This window comes from Microcebus murinus, chromosome 9 (genome assembly GCF_040939455.1).
Source record: "Microcebus murinus isolate Inina chromosome 9, M.murinus_Inina_mat1.0, whole genome shotgun sequence".
In the NCBI taxonomy this organism is placed as follows: Eukaryota; Metazoa; Chordata; class Mammalia; order Primates; family Cheirogaleidae; genus Microcebus; species Microcebus murinus.
The window spans coordinates 34,565,634-34,581,608 of record NC_134112.1 but is presented as its reverse complement, the minus strand read 5'-3'; the positions used below and the strand labels follow the sequence as shown (position 1 = coordinate 34,581,608).

Below are 15,975 nucleotides of genomic sequence, written 5' to 3'. Positions count from 1 at the left end.
AATAAGGGAATGAATGCATCCAGGTAAAATTCTGGATGTAGATTTAAATCAGATTTTTTTAAACTTTAAGAACAGTCCTTCCTATTTGTGATTCAATTCCCTAAAAAACTGTCCAAAGAAGAGGTCAGCAATTCTGGATTTCCAAACTTGGTTTGGCTTCCAGTGTGCTGAGTGATCATGGTTCCTTAATGTCTGCATCTACCTTTCTGCAACCATCATATCACAAGATTAATACAGACCTACCTCATAGAGACTCTGCAAATATTAACTAAGGTTAAATTAGAATTTAAAAAATGTATTTGACAAGCCAGGTTTCATCCATACTGCAAGACAGACCCAGATGTTTTAACAATTGTTCAGATTATTTTATAGAACCCTAAGTAGAGAATTAATGCATGTCAGCTGTGAAGACACTTAAAAATCAAAGATTTCAATGTCTCAGATGGGAAAGGAAAACCAATCTGGGTCCACCCTGGTCTTACTCATCAAACTAGGCATCATTCACACCCAAATTTCCTATTGAGCAAACACTGGTGAACACACATTATGAAGAGAAACCCATGGCAAATGACGACTTCATATTTTCTCATTACTGGACACTTCGCTAGACCTTCCTCTTATAAAGATGGTAAATGTGTTTCAACTTTTCATGTCTTGCTGTGTTGCTGAGGCACTCATGGCTACTTACATCAAGAAAGTACTTGCTTCTAGTTTTCACCTTCAACTCTCATTATCCAAGTGTCCTATCATTCATTGCCTGAGGAAATCCTAACAACTGTAGAGCTCACAGAGATGGCATGGATAAAAATCTTATATGGATATCAGTCTCCATTGATTTCACCAGCACATGCAGACCCAGGAATGTTCCAAACTGTGTCTGTTGGGAGGGGGGCTGATGGCAAAAGAAAGGGAAAAACAAAAAAATAGAAACACTGAAAAGTAATGGGCTTTTATTCATTTTCTTTCTCTTGCTATTAAAAAAAAAATTGAAACTCCCATCTTTAAGAGTCATTCCTTAAGGGGTCTTAAAATAGTATGTTTTGTAATATTGTATAGCATAGTGCTTAGGAATATAAGCTCTGAGGCTAAATAACCAAATATGAATCACATTTCTCCCACTTGCTGCTAGGTTGACTCTGAATACGTTTTTCAAAATGCATATATGCCTTGGTTTTCCAATCTTTTATATGGTAATAGCTATACTAGCTAGCATATAAAGTTATTATGAAAAATAAAGAAGTTCCTTACATGTAAAGCGCTAAGAAGAGTTTTTGGAATAGAAATAATTCAGTAAGTGTTGGCTAATTTTATTATCTATTATTTTAAATGTCCATATTTTTAACTCAATATAATTTGAGATCCAAGACAGTTTCACCTTTTTTTTTTAAGTTTTCTAAAATATTCAGGTCTATTTTTATCCTTTGGAAACTAGTGAATATGGATTGAGTCATCCACAAAACCCTTTTGTACTCTGGGATCATCATTCTAATAAATCTCCTATAAGCATTTTGCTTTAGGAAAATACGTGTCTCCAGGTACATCTGAGACTTGTGATGGCAAATATACTGCACACTGCCACAGATTTTCTTTCTTTAGTCACCAGTTGGTATGCAATATAAAGACTCAAAATTCAGTACTAGTAGAAAACAATTTATTCAGCTCACATGTTTGTTGGAGGTCAACTAAACTGTGCTAGGTGTCTCTGCTGATCTCAGCTGAGCCTTTCATCCGTTTGTGGCTTAGCTGGAGGTCAGCTGACTAGGTCCTTGTCTCTTCTGGAGGTGGCATGCTAGGCTGGGCATGTTCTTCTCATAGTGCGAGCAGAAGCAGAAAAGAGCAAGCAAAAATGTAAGCTCTCTTTATGCCTGGTCTCCACTGAACACTGCCACTTCTGACTCACTCTATTGGTCAAAGCAGGTCACGTGATGAACCCCAAAGTTAAGGAGAATATATGTTCCTCTAGTGGAAGGTAAGGGGAGGAAAAGATTACATCTGAACAAATTATTCAACTCATCACAGACTCTGTTACCTAATCACAGTACTCTTTTCCACAGTGCCTCAGTACAGCTTTTATATCCTTACCAGCCACTATAATTGCCAGGAATCCTGTTAAAAATGAGAGGAAGATGACAAAATCAAATTGAGATGCCTGGTTTTGCATTTTTTTAAATATTTTTTTACATAATAATAGCTCTGTACTTCAAAATCTATAAAGCATCACATTATATTTTGAGAATAAATGCTGCATTTAGTTTTTCAATTATGACTTAGTTTCATTTGTGACTTAGTAGAAAAAATATGTATATATATAGTAAACATAAATGAAGATGCCATTAGGTTTTAAAATATGAATTTAGTTACATATTAACTATATTTTTATAAGGAAAACATTTAGAATATTTAATAGTTTTTTACTTATCTTAAAAATATGCACATTTTCACAATTTTGAAGCTAAAATGTACAAGAACACATATAGATGCTACACCACCTACATAGATACTTCAAGTTCACTGATTTTAAGCCATACTAACAATCTTTCATTTTATTCTGTTTATTTTCAAGTTAAACTTTTTTTTTTTTTTTTTTTTTTGAGACAGAGTCTCACTTTGTTGTCCAGGCTAGAGTGAGTGCCGTGGCGTCAGCCTAGCTCACAGCAACCTCAAACTCCTGGGCTCAAGTGATCCTCCTGCCTCAGCCTCCCGAGTAGCTGGGACTACAGGCATGTGCCACCATGCCCGGCTAATTTTTTATATATATATATCAGTTGGCCAATTAATTTCTTTTCTATTTATAGTAGAGATGGGGTCTCGCTCTTGCTCAGGCTGGTTTTGAACTCCTGACCTTGAGCAATCCGCCTGACTCGGCCTCCGAAGAGCTAGGATTACAGGCGTGAGCCACAGCGCCCGGCCTTCAAGTTAAACTTTTAAATAACTTTAATCTTTCTTCTTCCAAATAGTTTTCTTAACATTTTAATTAAAATGTTACAATTTATGCTTCTGTGAATCTATAGTTTCATTAAAGTAAATTTACAGATTTTAATATATGAAAATATTCTACAATTTAATTTTTATTAAATGATTGCTGTATTTATATAAAGTAAAATTTAATAGTTTTAATAAATTTACATAGGAAAAAAATTTTCCTTTTAAACCAATGCAAAATGTTTAAAATGACCACAGTAACAATGGCTCTGATAGAATACAGGGGTCTGACTCTTATCTGTAGATGAGTACACCAGCAACAAGTCATTCTCTCAAATTAAACAGTTTTATGGAAAAAAGTTCTCTTACCAATATGTCATTAATCCAACTGTTGCCCACACTGTGTTGAATTCCTAAAAAGCTCAATTGCATTTAACTAAGTAGCATAAAATTAGAAAGGGAATAGTCTTTCCACCCAATTTCCCACAGGTAAAAGCAATTTCAGCAACCCTGAGGCCTAATTACTATTATTTTTAAAGAGATTTTGGAAAGCAAAGTGAGAATGGACAGGTTTACCAAGTAAATTTACAGAAGCAGTTACAAAAATAACAAAGTCGCCTCTGGATCTCTTAAACAATGAAATGATTTATCTTCATCTTTTGGAAAATAATTCTCTCCATTCTCTTCACCCCAAGCTACAATTTCTGCATGTTCGGAAGGTGGCTGGAAAGCCAAAATCTCCAGGACTTTCATCAGGTCATCGTACATTCCTGACTTCTTTATCCATTCCGTGTCCATTCCTCCAACACTTGCTGACAGCCTCCGGCTTATATCTCACAGGCTCTCTTTTGGAAGTCTTTGCCAGGAGTCATTGTCAGAGACACGAGCTTAATACTTACTCTCAGTCCTCCTGAGTTTAGGCCCTGCCTCTTGTTACTATGCAGTTACATGAGTTTTGCCAAGGTAATTAAGTTCCCTGAGCCCCAATTTCCTTGTGTAAATGATGAAGGATGTAGAGAATTTCTATGTCAAATGCGGTGAATTTCTTGCTTTGTAAACTATAAAGGATAAAATGCTAAAATTACTTTGTAGGCACAAATAAAGGATAAAAATGCTATAATTACTTTGTAGGCACAATTTAATATTAACTAAACTTAATTATGCTAAATGTTTCTGATTGCCTAGGGTAAAGTCATACTAATTGCTCCAGGATAAATTCCTGTCTGCTATGACATTCCTTTATTAAGTTAAAATCTATGTTAAGTCAGCACCCCATAGAGTAGGGTAGATTTTACTGTGCCATAGATATGCCCAGTTTCCTGCTGCCTTCCTTCTTAAAGGCAGTCTTTAAAACCTTGATAACATTTCCTCTTCTGCCTTATGAGCACTTTCAAAGTCCTTAAATATTTCAGGCTCATGGTATAGACTTTGCAACTATGCCTTTCACCGCACAGCTAACCACCCTAATAGGGACACAAAGACACTCTAACCAAAATCTGCACATTACCCACATATTTTTATCCTCAAGAATTTGAATTAATGGATTTTATGTTTCTTAACATTCTCAGAGAGAGGGGGAAAAAGTGGCGAGCCCAGGAATTTAAATCCAACCTACATTGGAATAACAGATTTCATTTGGAAGAATGAATTGCAGTAATTACCTACCTCATACCCATAATATTCTACTCATCATTATTTAAATGTAAAACATAAACCCTCCTACTATACAAATACTTGAGATATATAGGGAAAATCAACCAACATGTTAAAGAAGAAATTCTAAAGGTAGATATATTATAATCTATCTTTAACTGAAAACATTTTGTGCAACTTTTATAGTTTCCATATGCAGCCCAATCCTTGGAATAATCTGATCTAAGCTGTTTGTATATAATAATAGTATATATAAAATAAAAGGTATCTCTAATGACTGGACACATGTAATTGAAAAATGTAATGTGAGGGAAAATACTGATATTTCAGTTGTATACACGAATGGAAATTAGAAAGAACTTGATTTTTAAAAGTAGCAGTATCTGTATCTAAAGAATAACCAGATAGGCTACGAATTCCCCAGAAGATGACTAACCAGGGATTGACCAAAATAATTTTATGAAGCTTTCCAGACTTTTAAAAAGGCTATTCAGAAAAAACAGAGACCCTTTAAGATAATATAATATAATTATATTAATATTTCATAAACCAAGGAAAATATAATTTAAAATAATAGGAAAATAGAAATAGATTATGTCTCCTTTAGGGATCTAGAGTAATATGACACAAATAGGGAAGATATTTGAAACAAGGAGTTCCATTTTTTTTAAGATATAGAAAATTTCAATACAAGATAAAAAGATAAAATATCACATGGTAAGAGGACAATTTTAGAATTGAGAATAATTCTGAAGCTTATCCATTAACTTTATTACAGTGTGATTTATTAGCACAGAGTTAAGACAAAAGCTGAAGTTTTCCAAATTCTCATTCCTTGAAAGAATAATTCACCCATCATTATTTCTATTTGACCTTTTATGCCTTTGTGAAAAGATTCTTCATGTGAAGGCTGTTATTTTCTACTTATCTACTACTCTTTTTCTGGTTCAGGCAATTTATATTTGACATATATAAAAATATTTTTATTTCACAGATATAAGCATCGATCCACTTCTATAATCTAAGTATCACATCCTACAAATTATAAGATGACACAGAAGCCAACTTAAACATTCTACCTCACACAACAGGGAGAGAAAGAAGCACAATAGAGATACTTGGGTCCAGATTTCAAAAAGCCTAATAGGTAATTTTCTGTGTTCTTCATGCTACCAGTAGCTGACCAACGAGTCCAGAATTTCTTTCTTTGATTAAGGCAGCAATAATGATGGCAGCTTGCCTTAAACTCTCTTGTAGTTTCTGCTCATCCTGAAAAGAAAGGGTAAAACAATAATTATTTTAGAAAGAAAAGATGTCACATATTAAATTTGATAAGGAGCCACTTTTCAAGATCTAGTGTTGTCTGGATTTGGCATTTTATAAAATCAGACCTTAGCCACTGGCATGGACTCAGTCCCCCAAATAAAGAGGAAATGGTTTTGCAAGCACTTTTCATTATAGACCAAAAAATATCTGCTAAAGAATCAACGAAAAGCACTGACACAATTTCAAATGCTAACAGAAAAAAACAAAAGATTATTTTCCCTTAATCTCATTTTTGACAAATTTTGGCTCTTCCCTGAAGTGTGAATATTTCAATGATGATGCAACCCTTTTCTTCATCCTGCTTCTGAGTATTCTCCAACTTTGTTATGACTGTTTGTGAGTGCTGGTGTGAGGAGAAGAAAAAAAAAACATACTTGCTCTTTGTGAAGTAAGGATCAGGCAGATTTGTGAAATGAGTCATTTCACAAGTTGCTAAAATGTGGTTTTGCCTCTGAAATCATACTGGCTATGAAAATCTCTTTGTTTATTCTAATTATTTAGGCTTCTTGAAAGTATACAGAGATTATAGTATGAAGGGAAAGGGAAAGTGGAAGCAGAGCTAATATCTCGAAGGTTTCTGTGTTGTGAACTCTTCTATATTTTAAACGACGGATAGGGTAACCAATCTTTAAACTTAGGCATCATCCTTAATGTCTTATCCCATGACCCAGTATGTCACTAGGACCTATTGCTTCTATTTCCTTATTGTTTCTTTTATCGATATACACTGGGATAAGGCATTAAGAATGGTGCCACTCAAACTGCCACTGCCAGCATAACACCTCTGCCCCAATTACTGGAACACTCTCAGAAACAGTTTCTAGTCCTGTCCTCTTCAACTCCATTTCCTACAGAAGAGTCAAATACTCATTTTAAAATGCAGATCTGATCACATCACTATCTTGCCTAAAATCCTTTGAATGCTAACTTTAAACCTCAGGATAAAGTCTGAGGTTTTAATAAAAAGTCTTTAATCCTTCCAGCCTCTTCCTGACAGCCCTTTAAAATCACTCAATTCCCCAAGCCACATTGAACAAACAAATATTTTTCTGAGCTTCTATCCCTTTGCTCCAACTAATCCCTTTGCCAGAAAAGCTTTCCCACACCCTTCCTAGTTTAGCTGATTCTTAATTACTCTTTGTGGTTCAACCCAGGTTGAATCTGGCTCTTGAATCTACCTGGACTCCTATCCTCCATCCCAGTTTGGGTGCTGTGACTATGTTTCCACAGCTATGAATTCCTCTAGCACACTGAATCTTAATAGTCGTTTCAGTTAAGCATCTATTCTACCAGATGATAAGTTTTATATGTAAAGAATTTTTCATTTTATCTTTGAATATGGAACACTTAGCTCAATGTCTAACACATGGTAGTACTCCATAAATTACAACACATCAGAGCAAAGGAGGCTCTGGCTGTGATAGAGACATAATTACCCTTTCTGTTGAATTCATTTGTTGACATTGAGTTCTGTTTGGTTACTTTGTTTACTCCTATTTGCAAATTTATGCTAAAGCCTAGCAATAATACAAAAAAAAAAAAAAAAAAAAAACCACGGAAGCTTCACCACTAACAGCAGTTACCCACTTCCCTGGCCTGTGTTCCTCATCTATGAGGGTGAAGGTGAGAGAACACCTCTGCTTAAGCCACACTCTTTCCCATCAATTTCTCTGATCGTGTTCTAAGGGGTGGAGCTGGGAAGATCCTCCAGGGGCTGAATGGTGGCTGCTCTGCTGCTTGTTAAGTGGGTTTTACATGACATTTCAATATTGGATTTCAAATGCTGTTCTAGTTTCCAGAATGTCACAAGACCTAAGTCACATATAAACAAATTATTCTAAAGACAAATATGTTTGGGCTTAAAATATGATTCATTAGACAGGAACAGATATCATCCACATCACACTATTCATAAACATAGAAATAAGTATTTTAAAACTGAGCAAAATACAAACCAACTATTGATATGTATCTGTCACTCTTAATGATCAATTAGTTACGATGCTGTATGGTCTAAAATGCACCTCCCGACTTTCATTTATTAAATTGAGATGTAACAAAGATAATGATAATTAAGGCATCTTCTTTCAAAGTTAAACAGAAAAAGTCAATTTGTGTAGCCCCTTTGAAACTAGTTTATACTTGTCATAATGAAACAACATAGTAACAGATGAAGAAATTAAGGGAAGACTGTTTAAGATCTCACCGTTAAAAATATCACACATCTATACCTTACAACAAATCTTCTATACTCATTTTGATAGCTCCCTAAATTAGATATTTTTAATTACTAAAGATTTAAGATTTTCTTTTAAAGATTAATTTACTTCTGTAATTCTTCACAGGCTTTATTTTGAAAAGGTAGAATTCAGTGACAAGTAACTATCTCATTCCACTGAATATATGTTTTCCCTCTCTGCCTGAACTTATTAATCATTTTACCTTGAACAACATGGAAATTTAAAAAGTGATTAAACAAGGTGTTGAGACACACATAATAGTCACAAAATGCTAGAATGTACAAAGATCAGATAGTCACACAATTAATAGATTTCAAATTCATCTCAAAATTCAACATCTCTAGAACAGTACTGATAACACAGAAAAAAGGGCAAACTCAAATGTACTTTGAAAAGCCATTTCCTTCTGCCAGCAAAAATGCAAAACATTGTTTTAATTCTTGAGGAGAGTGAGGAGCAAGAGGGCAGTATAGATGGTCATTTTATTCTCATTCACATGAGTATATACATATGCATACCTTTGTGAATTCCAAGTATTACATAATATAACTTTTTAATGTTAAGTAAGCAAGGTCAATATGGACATTGAAAGATCATGTTGATAGTATGCACTTTGAAATCATATGAAAATGGCATTTACTTCTATGATCTTCCTCCCAGAAACCCATAACCCCAGTCTAATCATAAGAAAGCTATCAGAAAAATTTCAATGGAGGGACATTCTACAAACTACCTGGCAAGTACTCCTCAAAACTGTCAAGGTCATCAAAAACAAGAAAAGCCTGAGAAACTGTCACAGCCTAGAAAAGCCTAAAGAGATATGACAGCTAAAAGTAATACAGTATACTGAAAGAGAAAAACACATTAGGTAAAACTAAGGAAATCTGAATAAACTATGGACTTTGTTAATGATAACACATCAGTGTTGGTTCATTTATTGTAACAAAGGTACCATACTAATAAAAGATTTAATAGGAGAAACTGGGTGCAGAGTATATGGGAATTCTGTACTACACTCTCAATTTATCCATATATCTAAAAAATTAAGTGTATTATTACTTTTTTAAAAAAGCAATTTTTTATTGATTTTTAAAGAGTTTATGTGCCAGAATTCTAAAACTTGAATAACAAAGGTAATTTATTTGTGTGCACTGACCCATGTGTGTATTTCTTGAATAAAAAATACAATACTCCTTTAATAAATTATGCAGTTGAGAAGAGCATAGGCTATAAAGTCAGATTGCTGGTATTCATATACTGGCTTTGACAATTTAAGTGATGGCTGAGCAAATTATTGAAGTTGTAGAGCTCTCCTTTTTTATCTAAAAATGGGAAAACAGACTTTTTTGTGGGGACTAAATTAGATGAGATATGTAAAGCACTGATACCTAGTAAATATTCAATAATAATACCTGTTAGAATTATTATTTTTATGGAATATATTGATTTCAGCTATGATAGCTGATATCACCCTTTTACCATAGATAACCATTAAATTTGGAGAACTGTATATAAAAATATTTAAAATACTGTTTGCTGGTCTTAGTACCAAATGCATGTCTATAATCCTCAAAAGAAGAGCCCCCTAGCTTAACATTCATGGCAGCTGTTTTGTTGAAATCATTTTAGAACCCAATGAGAGAATGGCAATAACTCTGGGTACAAAAGACACAGATTACAATTTAGATCTGTCAAGGTAGCTTGGATTTCCAAAAGCAAGGTCTCTGATAGGACAGAGTTGCAGAGAAATCCTAAAAATCTGCTAAAAATTCTGCTTCAGTGGTTGGCATCTCCTAACTGTTCACTCCCAGGGAATGATGGCAGGAGGCCTTGCAAAGAATAACTTGTGGAAAGCTGGAGACCTGAGGGGAGATTTCAAGGCCTCACAGTGCTGAGGAAAAAGAGGGTATATTTGAGTCCAGTTAGAATGAAAAGACCCTGGTGAACAACCATGGCTTTCAGTTGAGATCTCTAAAAGACCATGACTATGGCCTGGGAATAAAAGCAAAACTTACTAGACCTGAACTAAGAAAACTCAAACAACTTTCACAAGATCAAATTGATCTCTCTATAATACAACTGCTTGCTAGAACAAATTTTTATATTCTTTGAAGGAAGCTAAAATTATCTAGAGCCTTTATGTTTTCTAACTAATGTATGTCATACAATGAAATATTACTAGAGAAGCAAAGAAGCAAAAAAAGAAAAAAAACCACCCTCATAATAATCCATTATTATAATCCATAATAATCAATTAAGCAGATCCAGAAATGATACATATATTGGAATCAGCATGCAAGGATTTCAAAATAACTATGATTAACATATTAAGAAATAGAGCTAAAGATGAAAGTGGTGATGAAAAATGGAAATTTTCAACTTAGAATAGGAATCTATAATAAAGAATATTTTAGAATTTTAAAATATAAAACTTAAAATCAAGAATTAGCTGTACTGGTTTAATATTGGATAGGCAGAACAGAAGATAGTATTAGTGATCCTAAGGATAAACAAAATCTGAACCACAGCAGAGAAAAAAATGTTGCATTAATATTATAATCTTTATAATACTTTATGATTATATTACCATTTCATTTTCCTATTCCTCCCTTATCTATGGGTATCTCCCTCACCACTAAGAAAACTGTTTGGAACATTGAGGAAACCATATATGGATTATTCCAGCAGCCAAGTCATTGGGAATATTTATTTTAACTCTAACTCTGAAACAAACAAGAATAAATAAATGTCAACCCCATTCCTAATAAAGCAATGTGACGTAATGTACATAAATATGTATAAGACTAGACTGTAGGTAATATAGCTATCACTAGGCATTAAACGATGAGAGAATTCAGAGCATGGCAAGATCACATCATGCTTAAATGATTCCTGAAGGAGGTGGAACCAAAGGACAAGAGAAAGTTGAGGTAAAACTGATGAGTCCAGAATGGACAAGAAATACTTTGGGAAAAAATGACTGATTCTTATAGTGGCATATCAATGTGATATGCAAGACTTTACAAAGGTACTGTAAGCAAAGCAGGTACTCAAAATCCCACATTATAAAGGAAGAAAAAAATTACTGAAATTAAATTTATCAGCAGTTTATTTACTATCTGTAACTCTGACAACATTAATTCCCAGGCTTTAAGTTTACCTTGGCAGCATAAACTATAAACAAGGCCCACCAATGTTTGTATATCCACACCTAAGAACAAAAAAGGAGGCCAAGGCACCGTGGCTCACACCTGTTATCCCAGCACTTTGGGAAGCCGAGGCAGGAGGATTGCTTGAGGCCAGGAGTTCAAGACCAGCCTAGGCCACATAACGAGACACTGTCTACTGCCTCTACAAGAAAGGAAAAAGAAAAAAAGAAAAAAAAATCAGCCTGGCATGGTGGTACCCACCTGTAGTCTACTTAGGAGGATTGCTTGAGCCCAGGAGTTCAAGGTTACAGTGAGCTATTATTGCCCCACTGAATTCCAGCCTGGGTGACAGAGCAAGACCCTGTCTCAAAAAAAACTACAAAAACAAGAGATTTGTGAAATCTGAAGAAAAGCAGATTATTTAATGCTATGAGATATGCTTAAATCTAAATTACTATTATAGTTGTGATTACTTATTTTATCATCTTATTTACTTCATAAGGATGCCAAATTTTTTTTAAAAATTTTTACAATTTCAAACTCTACCTCTCATAAAACAATAAAATTTTAGCTTCTAGTTGAAATATAGTATTTACTCTTTTTCTTGGTTACAACTGAATTATAGCAAAAATAAAACCCAGCTAAAAGGGGGAAAAAGTATGCTATAAGTTGATTATCTATTAATCAGCTTTCTTAAAATACCAAGAGGAAAATATAAAAATGTTATTAAGAGTTATTTTTGGATGATGGACGAATGGCAAGTTCTCTTTCTTCTTTGTGCTTTGTTAATTTGCAAAATTTCTATTATAAACAAATTTCATTCTTTTCACAAGAAAAAAATTATCTTAAAATTTATTTTCAAGACAGTTTAAATTCAGGGAACTAAATTAGATTTGTTGTCACATAATATCAATAATAAAGAACATTATCCAGAGAACATTTGTCTCTATAAAATATATCCTCAAAATATATACAAGGAAAACATTTGTTTTTTGCTTGGAAATTCTAGCTTTCAATACAAGGCTCCAAAAGAACCATATTAATAATCCAGAAAGTCTTATCTTTCTGCTGACTTAGACATTAAGAAAAATATCACGGAACTCAAGCTAAAAGTAATGACAAAAAAGTTGTACTTAATCTTATCCCAACGTAACAATTGCTCACTGAGATAGTGAAGAATTTCTTAACAGCTGGATTTTAAGACTATTAGGAAGAATACCAAAATAGTACTAAAACAGAATAACTATTTTTAATTTTCTAAATCTTCAAACTGAATTATTTAGGATTAGAATTCACCATTAGTTTTACTGAGAAATTTATATTTACCTATTTTCCTATCACCTATAATTTCAAGATTAAGATTAAACATACTATATTTAGATGAAAGATGCACAAAAGTTCTAATTATCATTATCTTTTACACATATAAGGTAATTCTAAATTTACTATATAGTAATGAAATCCCTTACTTCAGTCTTTTTGCATGTGTGTCCTGTTGTTGTTGGGTTGGTTTCCTTATGTTTGTGTCTATCATCTTAAGCAGACTAGTGAAGTCTTGATGAGAATTTCTCATGGGACTTCCAAGCCTCTGGCAAGATTTTGGGAAATCAGGGAAAGTAGATTTCTTTATTTTCACAATGACAGTGGCATCTCCATAATTCATAGCAGCTCTTTTTCACCTCCTTCTTCTCCCTCTACCTCAAAATTTGGACAAGTAAAGCCTCAGAAGTAAAGCACTAATAAGCAGCACTTTGCAAGGGTATAAGTGGTCAATTATTTATGATGTCCATGTCTTCACAATTCCTTACTAACTTCTCAAAGGACAACTTTTGGAGAAACTTCTAGACTACTTAAACTTGAAGAAGTTTTTAAAAAGTGTATTTTTAAACATTAAATCCTATTGTTGTACTACTACACACATGTCAGTACTTGAATTAAAGAAGTGTAAACAAATTTATTATAAGCTGTTAGAATCAAGTTTATGTGGATTTTGTAGAATACTGTCTCAGAGAGTAGCAGGAAAAGCTACGACCTCATTGTTTTCCAACTCTTTATAGATAACCTGAAAGGAAATATTTTAGAGATATTTATCCTCCATACATATCACTCGTAAAGAATACAATGTACTCTGCTAAAAGGAAAGCTATAAAGTTAAAATATATGTATATATATTTAGTCTTCAGACATTTTGGGATTACACAGTGCTTGTGGAAGGGTAAACATTTCATTGTCTCAGGAAATTCCATACCTAAAGCCTAATTCAATTTCCATGAGTTACAAAACTCTCCTGAAATTCAGGTTGCTTTTATAGTTTGATATTAATATCCTATGTCATCTTTGTTTTTCTGAACTTGTGCAAAAATTATCTAAATGTCACAAAATATTAAATGCTATTAACAAATAGAACTATTCTAGCTATATCTAGTTTTATATATATATACACACACACATCTAGATGTTAATATATACACATCTATCTCAATTGATACCATATACATGCAGGCTGATACCATATACATAACAGGCTTGATACCATATACATAACAGGCTTGTTAAATTTATAAGATCATTAATATCAAATCAAAATTATTTGAGGCTAAATTCCTTTTTGTATATATTTTGCTGATACAGAAAAAAAAAAAAATCCAATGGTGATACACTGTCCCCTAGCGGAGATGAAAATAAATGTTCAGTGTTTGTAAATTTCCAAAACTACAGCTAAATGCAATCACCTATTGATAGAGTTTAAGAAAAACAAAACAGCCCTCCCCAAATAAAAAGCTTTTCCCTTTTGCTCCTTTGAATGAAAAAGCTTGTTCAGTGTTTGTAAATTTCCAAAACTACAGGTAAAAGCAATCACCTATTGATAGGGTTTGAGAAAAACAAAACAGCCCTCCCCAAATAAAAAGCTTTTCCCTTTTGCTCCTTTGAATGAAAAAGCTTGTTCAGTGTTTGTAAATTTCCAAAACTACAGGTAAAAGCAATCACCTATTGATAGGGTTTGAGAAAAACAAAACAGCCCTCCCCAAATAAAAAGCTTTTCCCTTTTGCTCCTTTGAATGAAAAAGCTTGTTCAGTGTTTGTAAATTTCCAAAACTACAGGTAAAAGCAATCACCTATTGATAGGGTTTGAGAAAAACAAAACAGCCCTCCCCAAATAAAAAGCTTTTCCCTTTTGCTCCTTTGAATGAAAAAGCTCTCTCCCTAAAGCCTTAAAGTACTAATGAAAATGCACTTGGGATTATTAATTAACAGTCATCACTCAACAGTCTTAGTCTCCTTTATTTTCTGTGGCTATAACAGTGCCCTGCAATATAGTAGGTGCTCAATAAGTATTTATGAATCGAAGTAATTAAGAAAAAAAGGATTAGTCAATAAAACCCCAAAAGGCAGTAAAGATACTTTGCTGTCTAGGAACAGAGAACAAAGGAAAGACCAAAAATATGCAATAGTCAGAACCAGACTGCAGTAGGGAAAACTTTAGGCAGCCAAAGACACCAGACATCTGGCCTGAGAAACAAGCAGTTCACTATTATATCAATTATTTATGATCTGGGACTTATCACAGTCATACTTTTTTTTTGACATCATTCATAATATAAATTCCACAACTTAAAAAAGTTGAAAAAGTAGACTCATATACAATGCCCTTTTAAATTGGGAAAAATGTTTTGATCCTACACAACTCACCCAATAGTTAGTTCACAATTCCTGCTAGTTTTCTATTGTGACACCCATCACTAGTCATATTCCAACTACTGTAAGCCTGCCTCCATGACATCCTACACCTGGACTCCTTCACGATGTTCTAATTGGCCACTTCTCTTTACCATTAACTACTGCTCTCACCTCACTAGAATAATCACTTTCACTATATCATACCCAAATTACTTTCAGTACTTCCTCTTAGCTTTCAAGGCCATCCACAACCAACCTAATTATACCTCCAACTGCAATCCTCATTCCTTTGTTGTACAGAATCCACTTCTATAGCTATACTACTATAATCATTGTTATTTCTGCTCAAGTAAAATGGTTTTCCAGTAATTATTTTTCTAATTCACATCAATTTTAAAAGACTCAGCTGTAGTAACTTCCTCTTATGAATTCATCTATTTTATTGCACATCAGCAATTTTCGTTATCATAATTTTTCTCAAAATCCCTTACTAATATTGTTATTAGGTTTCTATATCAACAAATCTTATTTTCTCAGCTAAATTACAAGATACTAAAAGATAACTCAAAGTCCATACTAGGTACTCAATAAACATTAACTAAATTAATTGGCTAAATAACTCCATAAAGATCTGACCTTGTAGGTGACCATTAAGACATCTTTGAAATATCAAAGTTTTAAAAGGCTACCCTGTTATGAAATTAACCTCCTAAAAATTAAAATTAAAAAAAACCCACCTTGTATTTGTACTTAGAAACTAGAAAAGATATCAAAACTAAGGAGTTTATGGTCTATAATTTCCCCAACCCTTATGAGAGAACACCTACTCTGAGAGGTAAGTGTAAGAGACATTAATAAATCCCTACTAACACACCAAGCCAGGGGAATAAAGGCAGACAATGAGGCAGGTGTCCTCCTAGATGGGGTGGCTGTATAAGCAGAAAAGATACATATCAGGTGTTCATGACAATGAGTAATGTTTCCAAACACATGGTAAACGATGGAAG

General features: G+C 33.5%; 1 protein-coding gene across 1 annotated transcript in view; it reads right to left on the bottom strand.

The window, feature by feature from the left end:
- Nucleotides 1-5,325: 5,325 nt before the first annotated feature.
- CRPPA (CDP-L-ribitol pyrophosphorylase A) overlaps nt 5,326-15,975 on the bottom strand; it is a 255,187-nt gene continuing 244,537 nt past the window's right edge. The window contains exon 10 of the mRNA XM_020289845.2: nt 5,326-5,844. Coding sequence (XP_020145434.2) covers nt 5,740-5,844 — 105 coding nt within the window. The 3' untranslated portion in view covers nt 5,326-5,739. The remainder of the gene's footprint in view (nt 5,845-15,975) is intronic.